General features: G+C 37.2%; 1 protein-coding gene across 13 annotated transcripts in view; it reads left to right on the top strand.

Annotated features, from left to right (window-relative positions):
• Window positions 1-15,455, top strand: part of unc79 (UNC-79 domain-containing protein) — a 216,704-nt gene extending 201,249 nt beyond the window's left edge. For 9 of the 13 annotated variants that reach the window (XM_071687677.1, XM_071687676.1, XM_071687673.1 and 6 more), the window contains 5 exons: window positions 1,783-1,917; window positions 9,261-9,284; window positions 9,775-9,792; window positions 12,618-12,740; window positions 14,272-15,455. In XM_071687677.1, coding sequence (XP_071543778.1) covers window positions 1,783-1,917; window positions 9,261-9,284; window positions 9,775-9,792; window positions 12,618-12,740; window positions 14,272-14,457 — 486 coding nt within the window. In that variant the 3' untranslated portion in view covers window positions 14,458-15,455. The other 4 variants (XM_071687680.1, XM_071687670.1, XM_071687671.1 and 1 more) reach the window with 4 other exon arrangements.
• Window positions 15,456-15,674: the final 219 nt, after the last annotated feature.

The raw sequence follows: 15,674 nt of genomic DNA, 5'->3' as shown, positions 1-15,674 counted from the left end.
ACCAACTCAAGGGAAAATAGGTTTTATTTATGTATTTGCTTTAGTAAAGTGCATTATAGTTATACCTCTAAGATATAGACTGTTTATCGCTATAACCCATGAATCAAACCCCAGTCCATCTGTTTGGCAGCCAGGTAGCCTAATCCCCAGGCCATGATGAGCTTAAAACAGCATCTTTCCTGTAACCATTCATTGATTCATGGATTTCATGGTGCCCTATAATTTGATTCTCAGAGTAAAGTATATTATTTTGAGCGATTGGGGCCTGAGCACACAGGAGGGTGAGAGGCGTGCAAGGAATAGAGTGAACTGGAACGATGTGGTATACCAGGGTTGATGTGCTGTCAGTGGACTGAACCAGGGCATGTGAAGTGTCTGGGTAAACCATTGAAAGGTGGGGCCTCGATGTGGATAGTGAGCTGTGGTTTTGGTGCATTACACATGACAGCTAGAGACTGAGTGTGAACAAATGTGGCCTTTTTTGCCCGTTTTCCTGGTGCTACTTTGCTGAAGCAGGGGGTAACAATGCTGTTTCCTGTGGGGCAGGGTAGCACCAGGAATGGATGAAGGCTAGCAAGTTTGAATATGTACATGTGTATATATGTATAGTCTGTGTATATATGTATATGTGTATAGGGTGATATGTATATATGCATGTATGGGCATTTACACATATATATGTGTTGGAAAGGATCACAATTTTGTGCGTAATCAAGTATATTCGTATGAGTCCATGTGTTTCATTTTCCCCATGGACTCATAGGAATATATGTGTATATGAGTGGATGGACCATTCTTCATCTGTTTCCTGGCGCTACTTAGCTGAAGTGGGAAACAGCAATTAAGTATAATGAAATAAGTAAATAAATATATATAGTGTATGAAGTATATATGTTTGAGATATATATACACTGTTGTTGTGCCATGTGAGTCAAATAAAAAGCCTTCCTTTCTGGCCAAAGTGTGTGCAGCAGTATTTCCATTTCATAATGGTGCATGAGGTATCAGGAGATCTGTGTGTTGTTGAATGTTTATGGAGATGCTGCTTTAAGCTCATAGTATCTTGAAGTTTAGGCTACCTGACTGCAACACAGTTGGATAGGGTTCAATTCTGAGGAGTTAAGTGGTAAATAGTTTCCATCATGTATAATGTGAACATAACATGTTTGAGATATATCTATAAGATTTTTCTTTTCTTTTTTGCTGTTAAGAAGCAGGAATGAATCTTAAAAACAAGTCATAGAGGGTTATCATTTTAGACCTGTACTTTTATGTAATGTAAAACACATTTGTAGTTTGCTCCTCTATGTTTGACTAGGTAATTACAAACAAACATATTTTTAAGATTTAATGGAAGTATATGTCAGAATTTTTTTCTTTCTTTCAAACTATTCGCTATTTCCCGCATTAGCGAGGTAGCGTTAAGAACAGAGGACTCGCCCTTTGAGGGAATATCCCTCACCTGGCCCAATTCTCTGTTCCTTCTTTTGGAAAATTAAAAAAAAAACGAGAGGGGAGGATTTCCAGCCCCCCACTCCCTCCCCTTTTAGTCGCCTTCTACGACACGCAGGGAATACGTGGGAAGTACTCTTTCTCCCCTATCCCCAGGGATAATGTCAGAATTTACAAACTTATATTTCTTTCTTAAAAGACAAATTGGAAAGGTTGCACAATACACTAAAACCCAACTATTGTAATATTTGTCTTCCCTTTATAAAGTCCTATATCTGCCCCTGTTTCTGATTAACACATTGATGAAAATAGAAATATACTTCTCTACAGCTATGGACTGTGTACTTGGAACAAGGTGCTGGAAGCCCTGGTAGTGACAGCTACAGTAGCATCTCAGCCATCCTTACAGACTTTTGGGCAAAAGTTACTCCAGGCATCCTTCAGTTGGTTTCACACTCCAAAGTGGTCAGTAGCAAACAGTTTCAGTCAAAACATTAAAACCTTTATCATACTGTGGTGATGGGGTCACTGTAGTTAACATATCATTAATAGTCCATTTAATATAATGATTTAAGATAGTCTCTGGAATAATACTTTAAACTGAATTTCAGGTGATAAAATATTATGTTTTTGAAAATTTCTAAGCACTTAAGTCGATATCTAAGGTAACTACTGCAAACAGGAAATTATTAGTCTTTCATGTAAGCTACATGATTCTTTGTTTGCTGTGGTTAGTTACCAATTAAAATCCCCTTAAATTTAGTGCATTGGAGAAGATCCCTGAAGAACTTTCTCTTATTCAGAAGTTTTGAAGTGTAAGTAACTTTATGGTATTAAGCACAGAAGTCCTGACATTTTTGTTAAATCACAGATTATTTGTTGAAAATGTAACTCTATTCAGATATGCAGCAGTTTGAATACATGATACCTCAAGTATATTTATATTTAAGTGAAAGAAGAGCAGAAAAGTATGTAATTTAAAGAATGAATTACAAAGAGATGATCAGCATGTTGGAGAGAGGTTTGCAAAGAATCATTGATGATCGCATCTTAAATGAGAGTTTGAAACATAAGAAATAACTTTAAGAGGAAATATAATTCTGCTAAAAGAAAACAAATTTTAATAGGGCAACAAAAAGAAGAACTGGTATTAAATTAGAATGTAGAAATTAAGAGAAAAAAATTCTGAGATATGATAAAGGTAGATTATTATTACAGGTACACCACCAATTTTCCGGCAACTGATGGTTCGGCACCTCCTTTAATTTGGACAAAATTACGTGAGGGAACTTAAAATTACCACGGCCACCAGACTAGTTTACTGGGTGGCCACAGATGGCATTGTGCGTAGGGTGGGCTTATTTACATTCTTTACACTGCACTTGGTGGTGATACCACAGTTCTTTGAGATTCTTAGCTTACTTTGCTTAAATTTAACCCTAGCTATGGCTTCTAAGACATACGAGTGTCAGTTGTGGTGTCAAACGTAAACACCAGTCCATATCGATCTAAGATAAAGTAGAACTACAGAAAAAAAGGACCGTGGTGTTTCGGTGCATAAGCTGTGTGACATCTATAGTATTGGTTCATCAACTGTTTATGACATAAAGAAGCAAAGGGAGAAAATATTGAAATTCTATGCAGACAGCGATTCCAAGAAGCAAATGACGATTAGAAAAACTATGAAAGATGGTAAGAGTACTGAGCACGATAGAGATGATGGAATGGTTTTGACAGCATCAAAGTGATGGAGTGGACTTGTCAGGTAGCATGATAATGGACCAGGCTTAGTTGTTCCATAAAGAACTTAAATTACAACATGAGCATGACTATATTGAAGGATCGCTTCAAAGATTCAAGAAGTGTCGTGGAATTTTCATGAATAAAGTGTGTGGAGAAAAGCAGTCTGCAAACCACAAAGGAGCTGCCGAGTATGTGGACAAATTTGCGAAACTCGTAACTGACGAGCACCTCAGTCCTGAGCAGGTGTATAATGCAGAAAAAACTGCATTATTCTGGCAGTGCACACCTAGGAAAACACTAACAACAGAAGGCGAAGAAAACCCCACAGAATTCAAACAATTTAAGGACAGACGTACCATCTTAGGGTGCTCAGACATTTAATATTTGTTTAATCTAAATTTCTAGCAGTCCATCGTATACTTTACAAACATGGGAGATGAATAATTAGTGGGTTAGAGGTGTGTTGATGAGTCATTATTTCATGACCACAGTTGGTCCAATAAAATGGTTTATTCGGTAAGGCATTGGAACCAAGAGTGCCGGAAAATCAGTGGTGTACCTGTATTATTATCATTATTATTATCATTTATTTCATTTATTATACTTTATCGCTGTTCCCACGTTAGCGAGGTAGCGCAAGGAAACAAACGAAAGAATGGCCCAACCCACCCACATACACATTTATATACATAAACGCCCACACACATACACATACCTATATATTTCAACGTATACCTACATGTACATACATAGACATATACATATTTATACATGCTGCCTTCATCCACTCCCGCTGCCACCCCGCCACACATGAAATGGCACACCCCTCCCCCCACGTGCATGCGAGGTAGTGCTAGGAAAAGACAACAAAGGCCACATTTGTTCACACTGTCTCTAGCTGTCATGTGTAATGCACCGAAACCACAGCTCCCTTTCCACATCCAGGCCCCACAAACCTTTCCATGGTTTACCCTAGATGCTTCACGTTATTGTTATTATTAGAGCAAAATGAAATAAAAAAATGTGAAATATTTTGAGGATTTAATGCCTAAGATATAACTGAGAAAAATATTCTTTTTCTGGGATGGGGGAAGGAAAGGAGATTTATCAAACTTTGAGAAGAATAGGAATACAGAGATAAGGGAAGAGAGATACAGAAAATAGAATATCATAAGATCTTGCTGTGAAACCAGGGTGTGTTTAAAGGAAAGAGGGGATATTGCAGTGGTATTTATAAAAAAAAGGTGGTGACTGTATTGTTGACTGGTTGGTAAGGTTATTTAATGTATGTATGATTCATGGTGAGGTGCCTGAGGATTGGCGGAATGCTTGCATAGTGCCATTGTACAAAGGCAAAGGGGACAAAGATGAGTGCTCAAATTACAGAGGTATAAGTTTGTCGAGTATTCCTGGGAAATTTTATGGGAGGGTATTGATTGAGAGGGTGAAGGCATGTACAGAGCATCAGATTGGGGAAGAGCAGTGTGGTTTCAGAAGTGGTAGAGGATGTGTGGATCAGGTGTTTGCTTTGAGGAATGTGTGTGAGAAATACTTAGAAAAGCAAATGGATTTGTATGTAGCATTTATGGATCTGGAGAAGGCATATGATAGAGTTGATAGAGATGCTCTGTGGAAGGTATTAAGAATATATGGTGTGGGAGGCAAGTTGTTAGAAGCAGTGTAAAGTTTTTATCGAGGATGTAAGGCATGTGTACGTGTAGTAAGAGAGGAAAGTGATTGGTTCTCAGTGAATGTAGGTTTGCGGCAGGGGTGTGTGATGTCTCCATGGTTGTTTAATTTGTTTATGGATGTGGTTGTTAGGGAGGTGAATGCAAGGGTTTTGGAAAGAGGGGCAAGTATGCAGTCTGTTGTGGATGAGAGAGCTTGGGAAGTGAGTCAGTTGTTGTTCGCTGATGATCCAGTGCTGGTGGCTGATTCATGTGAGAAACTGCAGAAGCTGGTGACTGAGTTTGGTAAAGTGTGTGAAAGAAGAAAGTTGAGTAAATGTGAATAAGAGCAAGGTTATTAGGTACAGTAGGGTTGAGGGTCAAATCAATTGGGAGGTAAGTTTGAATGGAGAAAAATTGGAGGAAGTGAAGTGTTTTAGATATCTGGGAGTGGATTTGGCAGTGGATGGAACCATGGAAGTGGAAGTGAATCATAGGGTGGGGGAGGGGGTGAAAATTCTGGGAGCCTTGAAGAATGTGTGGAAGTCGAGAACATTATCTCGGAAAGCAAAAATGGGTATGTTTGAAGGAATAGTGGTTCCAACAATGTTGTATGGTTGTGAGGCGTGGGCTATGGATAGAGTTGTGCGCAGGAGGGTGGATGTGCTAGAAATGAGATGTTTGAGGACAATATGTGGTGTGAGGTGGTTTGATCGAGTAAGTAATGTAAGGGTAAGAGAGATGTGTGGTAATAAAAAGAGTGTGGTTGTGAGGGCAGAAGAGGGTGTTTTGAAATGGTTTGGTCACATGGAAAGAATGAGTGAGGAAAGATTGACAAAGAGGATATATGTGTCAGAGGTGGAGGGAATGAGGACAAGTGGGAGACCAAATTGGAGGTGGAAAGATGGAGTGAAAACGATTTTGAGTGATCGTGGCCTGAACATGCAGGAGGGTGAAAGGCGTGCAAGGAATAGAGTGAATTGGAACGATGTGGTATTCCGGGGTCGACGTGCTGTCACTGGATTGAACCAGGGCATGTGAAGCGTCTGGGGTAAACCATAGAAAGTTCTGTGGGGCCTGGATGTGGAAAGGGAGCTGTGGTTTCGGTGCATTATTACATGACAGCTAGAGACTGAGTGTGAACGAATGGGGCCTTTGTTGTCTTTTCCTAGTGCTACCTCGCACACATGAGGGGGGAGGGGGTTGTTATTTCATGTGTGGCGAGGTGGCGATGGGAATGAATAAAGGCAGACAGTATGAATTATGTACATGTGTATATATGTATATGTCTGTGTATATATATGTATACGTTGAGATGTATAGGTATGTATATTTGCATGTGTGGACGTGTATGTATATACATGTGTATGGTGGTGGGTTGGGCCATTCTTTCGTCTGTTTCCTTGCGCTACCTCGCAAACGTGGGAGACAGCGACAAAGCAAAATAAAATAATTATAAAAATATATTCATATTTTATTTTACTTTGTCGCTGTCTCCCGCGTTAGCGAAGTAGCACAAGGAAGCAGACGAAAGAATGGCCTAACCCACCTACATACACATGTATATATAAAGCCCCATCTTTAGAATCAGGGATATCTGAGAAAAAAAAGTTATTTTTACCGTTAGATGATTACTTGGCAGGCCTATTTTTGTCAAATAGAGAAAGATAACTTAATGAATATATTCTTAACTTTTTCTATACACTATTGCTTCTTTTGCCATAGTACAGTAGCATCATAATACACTAAGTAATATCCGGAAGGTTAAAAGCAATTAAATACTCAGAGTAAATGCTTATACAGAGGACAGTTGAAGTGTTTCAGCACTTAAACTTATTATGTAAGTAGAATGCAAAAACTCCAAAGTCTTTGTGACCATCCAATGTGCAGATCTTGAATTTTTACATGACTAACTTTCTGCCTCAAGAGTCCCTTCTATGGAACTCCTGTAGTACCCAGAGGTCAGAACTTAAAACAATAAAGTGTAACTCTTACATGTCAGGGAAGCATAGCTTCAGATGAGTGTATGTCTGGTGAAATGGTTTTTAGAACTGGGTTGGAAGGATAGGTATTTAGTGCCCATCAGGTCATTTAATTGTGTACGTTTTGTTATTGTCACATTTATGGGGGAGAAGGGATCTTTGACTATAGGTTACTGAAATGTGAGGCACAGGGTTGGTTTTTCACTTCTACCTGAGTTTGGTGGTCTTTTTAGGGAGTGATTAATATGTGAAAGGACTAGCGCTGTTGCAGAGAACTGAGTGCCAGGCATTTCAAGGGAGGATTGTACAGGGAGCTTTTTGTCACATTATGTAAATGATGAATGTCTGCGGTGGTCAGGCAGTGCTCTTTTTTGTATGGTTTGCAGCTTTATTATATTTACTGTAACAAGGTGGATGACCAGGCAGGTGAGGTGTAGTTTGGGAGTGGGGTGAATAAATTGTTTACCGAGGACACTAAAGACCTCTTTTTCTTGTCCAAATCAGATGTGAGTGAATGTTCTGAGTGTGTTTAGTTTGTTCATGGCCTATGTGATGATGCCTGTGGTGTGGTAAGTGAATTTCATGTGTGTGTCATGTCTGATGCTTAGATATGTATGGATCTCTATATAGGAATCTCAATGTATTCTCTTACTACTATTCAAAAGTTGTATTTCTGTTAACTTATGTAATCTCCATGCTGCCATGGAACTCGTTTTTGAAACACTTTTTCTTTGGAATTTTTTTGTCATTTCCTCTTTTCATCCAAGTGAAATTGGATAAGCATGAACACATGTACAACTTTTCTCAGGAGTAGATTTATTGTTATACCACAGAAGTAACTTATAAAGGTGGATAAAGAGCATATCACTGGACTCCTAATTCTTATTAGAAGTGTTTCAAAAGGGGTTTTGGTGAGAAAAAATTAAATTAAGTAGTTCTGTTATGATAGATAAGAGGACAGTAGAAAGGGCTGTGATCTGGGAAAAATGTGGGCCTAAAAAATGGCTGTGAGTCAAACATGTCTAGAAATCAAAGGAACCTATGAAAACCTCCCCAGACTCCAAACCCCACACCCCCCCTTCCCCCACCACCACCAAAATTTACTTTAATTTCGATGTTATGAAGAAAAAAGTGACATGATTGCTTGTGAACATCTGGTAGATGAAAGGTTTGTGCATTGCGTGCATTCCTATGCATGTAAACATATTCCAGTGAAAAAAAGTTTCCAGCAAACATTTTTCACCCTACAGCAAAACGCAACAGATAACAATGCTGTTGGTATATTTTGAAAGTATCATTGAAAATTATTATAAATCTCAGCTTCTTCGGAACGTTAGGCAAGGTTTTCATGAGTACTGTTGTTCTCTACACATATTTTACTGAGTTCTACATTAACTAAGCCATTTTCCATGATCTTTTTAGACTTTCCACCATCATTTACTATTATGATTGGATTATCTAACACTTTCAAAACTGCAAACATATATGAAGGCCAAAGATGTAGATACTAAAGACATTTGTTTAGCTTGCATTTTTCTACCCTCATTTAACTTAAAAGGTGCAATTTTTGTGCATAAAAGATGCCTTGTATGTTAAAAGAAATTATAATTAGCACTGGAGAAAAATCCTGGTGTCAATCACTCATATAACACAATGGGAGAAACTATGAAACTGGCACTTATAGGTGTGTGCACTCAGTACCTACAGCCCATCAAATCAGTGATAGTCCCTTTGAGCATTGAAGATAGTGATGATGATTCCACAGATATGGAAGTGTTATGATCACAAGAAGGATATGATTTTGATTATGATGAAAGGTGACGTAGATGAAATAAAAAACAAATAATAGTGTAGATATTAGTGAATATTCTGGGTGTCAACAAACCAACTGTAAGCTGAGTGAGCACTGACTCAGCTGGCATGCCAAGTTGAAATGTCTGCACTACAACAAATAAGATTATTTTGCCTGACTATTTTTTTTTTTTCAGCTTCTCTTGACATTTCTAGTTTGATGATGATTAAAATATGTTTTTGAATTTTCGCATCTACATTCCTTTGCACTGTCCTGTGACGGTTAATATTATATTTCATCACTACCCTTCAAGTCACTTCTGAAGTTTTAGGAGTTTAGTGATGTGCTTTTCTTCCAATTCTGTAAGATACTTCTGGGATTTCCTTAAACTAAATCACTGCCAAATTTGCTTGTGTTGCATATACTCTAAATGATGACTAGTTATTTTGTAAAAGCAATCTATCTGTCTATTTATCTATCTCTCTCTCTATCCATATGTCTATGTCTTTTATCATTTCTCCAATCCCAGTCAATCTGGGTGGATCAGGAAACGTACAGTCTCATAATATCAAATACTATAAAGTCTGTAATGAAAAAATGAAGAAACTCTTCAACCTTTTTCAGTGTGGTGATGGCACTGAAGACATGGTAAGTAATTTTTAAGGAAAGAAGATCTAAAAATGTAGATTAGGTTTACCTTTCATGCCACTTTTGCCCAAGAATTGCACCATTATTCATTTTCCAGGTTGTATAATTTTTGAAACTTTTAGTGACAGCATGAACCCTAATATGTTTCCAACAAATTATACGAAGTAATCACTCTTAAAGATACTTTAAAAAGATTTATAGTTTTAGATTGAAATAATATATAGGAATTCCCATCAGAAGAATTTTTCTATAAATATTCCATTTAGAGATCCATAGAAATTCAGTATAAACTACATTCCAGATCTAATTATCTCATTCATTTGATATGGAGTTCTTTCTTCATTTAATCATGATTAATTGAATGTATTTAAATAATCATGGGAGATGAGTTTTTAGGGCTGGTTAACTTGCTGCTCTTATATTAATTGTATTATACAGTTTTCATATATTTCTCGCCCCTTACCTATGTTGGGCTGCCGTTTGACCTCAGGAAACTGAAACAGCCCAGGTATTTTATCTAAATATGTATTAAAACCCATTGATATGTGGACACTTAGTGCATAGCTCACTAGTGGTGTGTGGATATCTTGCAGTGACCACATAGTTTTAGTCAATTGGAAATATGCATAATTCATATCTGTAATATTGACTTTAAAGTGTTTTAAGTACTCAGAAGAAATGAGGGGTGCCTTATAGTGTTACAGAGCATCTGAGCAGATGGTACTGATGAGTTAGGAAAAACTCTTACCATTGCTGCTTGATCAAAAATTGGTATGTGGTCAAAGTGGTCACATTCACAATGTGGACCAGCCTTACATAATACTTTCATGTATGATGCTCTCCTTTTCTGCATACTGTTTGCTTCACACTGCTTCACTGAAAAATTATACTGACTAAATCATATGATAACTAGGCATCATAATTTGATTAAATTGCTAGACAACCATTACCCACTAGTGAGGTTTGATGATATATTAGTCATGGAGTTTTCTCGGTAGCAATTTATTTTATTAAGGGGAATGGATGCTATACAGACTGCATGCTTCCACGATTTTCTTTCTTTTTTAGTGTAACAGTCATATATTCAACAATTTAGATGCTGTATATTGTTTGGAAAAGACCAGAACACTAATTACATATCTGAGATGCTCTAGAGTATTCTCAAATATATTATCATAGGGCAAGAAGTCAAGGTCTTCATAGGCGCATGTAGTGGAGACCTGTAAGTAAAGAAAATCCTTGGTGCATGCCCATCCTGTACCCGAGGTGTATGTAGAAATCGAGACTTAAAGAATCTTTGCAGATCATATCTAACTTAACTGGCACATGCATCTCTCCCTTAGTGATATTATCACATTAATATCCTCTGAAACTCCCTAAAGCATGTTGTAGTCGTTGGAAAGATAGATTTACAAACTCGTATGGCACTTTTTACCTTTTCTCACTGGTTTTATGACTAGATTGACTTTCACATGTTGTTATCCCAATTTCATTCTCTATGTATATCTGAAAATTTTGGTCCTTATGAGACATAATGTGTAAATTACAGAACACACTTCAGTAGGTAATACAAAACTGATAGCCCAGTTTATGTAATACATCATAGCAGACATATCCAGAAATATGTAACACACCCAGAAAAAATGAGAGAGAGATAGAGAGAATGAGAGCACCTTCAAGTAAGAGTAAAATACTGAAGGATAATAGAGGGACACACACACATACTAGAAAATATACAGTAATTAGAAAAACACTGAGTGGGGGGATTTCGAGTATTCTCCTGCCTTTGACAACTATTCGCCCTTTGTGTCAGCTAGTTACTCATGAACAATGTTAGCAACCATCTGGGATGTGATGTCACCAGTCCACCGAAGTTTAAAGCATGAGTCTATAGTACTCCTCAGATTTCATTGATTTTTTTTTCAGAGCAACTCAGTCACTAGAATAGGTGTACCTCTGCATCCCTGCACATACATAGATTGATTCTTTTATTGTTAGAATTTCTTAGTCAGGTGTAAGCATACACTTTTCCTTGCTCTAGGCTTTTTGAATTATTACATTTGTCTTCCGTCAATGTAGTAGTAACCATTTTCTTTGCCTTGTTCATCTACCCCATCAAACTTGTCTGTTCATTTTTTTCTTTTATTCATTTAGGGTTTTCTTTTCTCAGAAGAAGCTTTACAGTACAAGCTGCAGGAAGGGAGTTACCCAGAGATAGACACCACAACTGATGGGTGTACATTGATTTGAAACCAGACATAATGTCTTATTACCAAGTAGTTGGCACCAAGCAGTAATCTCAACACACTATTTTTTCAATTAACTGTGAATGACATTCTGATACACAAGATGCCTCCTGTGCTTGGCTGTTGGGGAGAGGAAGTGATTTAATTCAAGGAAGCTTTTTTTATTGTCAAACCTTTCCAAATGTTTTTCTTTATTCTTATTTAAGATCATCTGACATTCCCATATCATCACTGGGGTAAAGAAGACAAAACATGAAGTCAAAAATTCTTCAGGCTCACCTAGTGCACTAATGACACACTATACTAGCAGAACTTTTTGATGATGCTTTACTCATAGGATCTTCTAGACACAGAACTCTTACACTTTTGCAGTGGCCCACAGTGCACTTAATGTGGAGCCCCATAGAATGATACCAGTATAGGCTCATTCTGATTTACTTACTAATAAGTTGGCTGATATGTAATGGTATACTGATGAGATCTTGCCTTTAAAAAGGTGAGATCACCTTATATTCCTAAGTTATCAGTGAAGATTCAATCAGTCTTAGAAGTCAAAGGATGTAATTTACTGCCTCAGTTAAAGCTTGGTATGGAGAGTGTAGGGATACTTTTGCTCACTGTCCTTGTTTTTAGTGATATTTTTGCTATTTCTGTTCATGTGATATTTTTCCTCTTCTAGCATCTATGATGATTTCTTAAGAAATCGTCATAGAAGGAATATACCAATATTCTTGCATGGGATAAAAGAAGGCAGTTATCCTAATCAGAATCTGGGATGATGTTAGAAGGTAATTTTCACTTGTCTTTGTTGTTCTCTTATTGTATTTCACTTTTTTTCTAAGGACCCTCATCCTTGAGTTAGGTATGCTCTCAGCTGTAAGGCTCACCATGATAATTGTCAAAGGGTAAAGAATACATGCAAGTTCACATACACAAGTTTGGGGTTAAAGGGATCAGACCCCCTGCAATCCATGTAATCTCTCGTCACTCATGGGGTTCCACCTTGGAGAGAAAATGTTTTTCAGTCTTTAAAACTTTTTTTTTTTTTTTTACTCTGATATCATCTCTTGTTCCTCCTCCAACCCAGCTTGGTGAAATGGTCAACCTTCATTTCCTCAGTTTAATGGAAGCTTTGCAGGAGTGTCGTTCCACAGTCCTTACCAAGTTATTGCCACTCTGGGCTCCAGTTCTCTACACTCATCACAATAAGGTTAGTTTCATTATTATCAATCTTCACAGAATGTTAGCTTTATTCAATTTATCACCCCACTGAAGTTTTACTCCCCAATTTTTTCATCATGCACAGCTGTGATTACAATTTGTGTCATAGACAGAGTTTTAAACTCGTCTTCTTGTCTTTCAACTTTGGGTATAGATATCGTATCTTTATTCCTATGTGCATACAAGCATACACACACAATCCAGTCTAAGCCAGATGGCTGTATACTGATGTATATATATGCCAGTTGACTTGCTATATTATAGAGTTTGGTACTGTATTTCCATGAACAACTATACTGTACAGTACTTGAAAACAACTAATATGTACTACAAATATTATCAGGAGGCACTGATAAAGCCATGGTCAGCAAGAGGCTCCAGAAGACTTTGTTTCTTATATTCATGTCATTTATACTTCAGTGTTTTTGTGTTCACAACAGATTGCCACTGAGACATTGTGAATTGTATTGGTTAGAATCACTATGTTTCTGTGCGATATATCATGCCCCAAAATATTTACTCATGGAGTTTATTATTCATCATAAGACTTATTGCTTATGTAAAGAACGTGTCTAATAAAAAAAATTAATTTAGTTTGCTTCTGATACCACACTTTTTCAAATTTATATTACATTTATTCCTTTCTTCAAAAGATAAATGATTAAGATCAGACATGCAAACATTTAGCAGGTTTTTGGATAGCTTTTTCTAGTGGGTAACATATAAGATGTAATAATTGCAGTGCTCTGTACTAAATGCTTATGAGGGATTATTTCCTGCTTTTTGTGACAGGGTTCATTAACATTATATAATATCACTTCAGATGACCTAAGTAGTGTGAAATCTATTTCAGCATGAACCCAACACAGTCTTTGCTCCTATCCACAGGGTCTTCCATATTGGATTTATTTTTTCAGTCGGTAATGTGATGAAGCTGATGATGCACATCCAGATTTGGATCTCTTATATGCTGTAAATACTTTTCTGAGCATTTTGTTATCCATGTATTTGAATTCAGTTTTAATATACTTAAATGATATTTTGCCTGTTCCATTTCTTCTGTTGTAGTATTCTTGTGATATACTAGTTACCAGTGTTACGTGATGATGCAACTTCTGATTATAATTTAATACTTCATTAACTGAAGAGAAACCAACTACAGTTAAGAGATAAGTTTCCAGCTTTTGTTGTGTGTAGTGTAGAACTTACACTGGACTCTGCAAGCTTGAGGTTATACTGCAACTGAAGTCACCTTTGGCAATGCTGTATCATTTGGAGAACAGTTTCATCGAAGAATCCCTCAACAAAGGAGTTCATATTTTCAACAAAGGAGTTCATATTTTCCAGCTACTGAGATCCTTGATAACATCATGACTCATAGAAGTTGGTCCTGGGTTAATCATAAATAAGTGAATAAACTTACATCATTGTGGGTTCTTTCTGAGGGCTTCTGTACAAAATGTATGTCATATATTTTGTTCATATATGTTAATTATTTTTAATGAACTGTGGTGTTCCAGTTACCAGGTCAGTTAGCAGTGAGGCTTCAGGCCTGCCAGAATGCAGCTCCCCCTACAGAAACTGAGAACCTAAGCCCTAACACAACTTCCATGCCAAACCTTCTTCGCTGGCTTCACCGTCTGCAGTTTAAGATGGGCCAGATTGAACTTCAGTCTTCAGCTGCAACACAATTCTACTCTGTGTAGAATCCTTTATGGTGATTGAAAATATAAAATATTTATTTAGTAACCCCATTAATGTATAGCTTTTTATGTCAATCAGGCTTATATATTTGATAGAAAGTGTACAGAAGTATCCAATTATAGAATTTATTCTCAAATTTGTCTGCCAAGAGAATTATATATATACATACATACATACATACATACATACATACATATATACATGAAATATTTTCTTAAACTAAATTATATATTATATACTACAGTATACCCACCTGCTCTCTCATTTCCCAGCAAGGCAGCACCAGGAACAGGAGACCGAGCCTTAGAGGAAATATCCTCAATTGGCTCTTTCCTCTGTTCCCCCTTTCATTCCATTACTACAGGAGGGGAGGATTTTCAGATCCCACACTCCTATCACTCTCAGTTGCTTGCTATGACATCAGGAGATACGTGAATAGTATTTTATTCTACCCTATCCCCAGAAATAGTTAGATTATATATATATTTTTTTTTTTTTTGCTTTGTCGCTGTCTCCCGCGTTTGCGAGGTAGCGCAAGGAAACAGACGAAAGAAATAGCCCAACCCACCCCCATACACATGTATATACATACGTCCACACACGCAAATATACATACCTACACAGCTTTCCATGGTTTACCCCAGACGCTTCACATGCCCTGATTCAATCCACTGACAGCATGTCAACCCCGGTATACCACATCGCTCCAATTCACTCTATTCCTTGCCCTCCTTTCACCCTCCTGCATGTTCAGGCCCCGATCACACAAAATCTTTTTCACTCCATCTTTCCACCTCCAATTTGGTCTCCCTCTTCTCCTCGTTCCCTCCACCTCCGACACATATATCCTTAGTTAGATTATATATATCATCATATAACCAAATACCCTCCCACCTCATATAAATAAAAAATTCGTCTGACTATGATTTGTAATATATATATGGAAATAACAATTGTAGTATGTCATCTGATACAGTATTGCCAATAAATGTTAAATGCATAGGTAATTTGCAAAATTTATTCCCTTACTTCACATCCCAAAATTATTACAGGATTTATGAATATAATTTGTAACACTTAATTGATTTCTAGTACTGGAGCATTTAGTTAAGAGTTAAGAGAGTACAGCAGTTGTGTGGGGGTAGGAAATTTATTGAAATGGGAAAGCAAAAGATTAGCAAACTGTCGGTCACTTAAGAGAGAATGATGAACCATGACT

This window comes from Panulirus ornatus, chromosome 44, assembly GCF_036320965.1.
Source record: "Panulirus ornatus isolate Po-2019 chromosome 44, ASM3632096v1, whole genome shotgun sequence".
Lineage (NCBI taxonomy): Eukaryota > Metazoa > Arthropoda > Malacostraca > Decapoda > Palinuridae > Panulirus > Panulirus ornatus.
The sequence above is the reverse complement of the archived record's forward strand: the minus strand, read 5'-3'. Positions and strand labels throughout refer to the sequence as shown.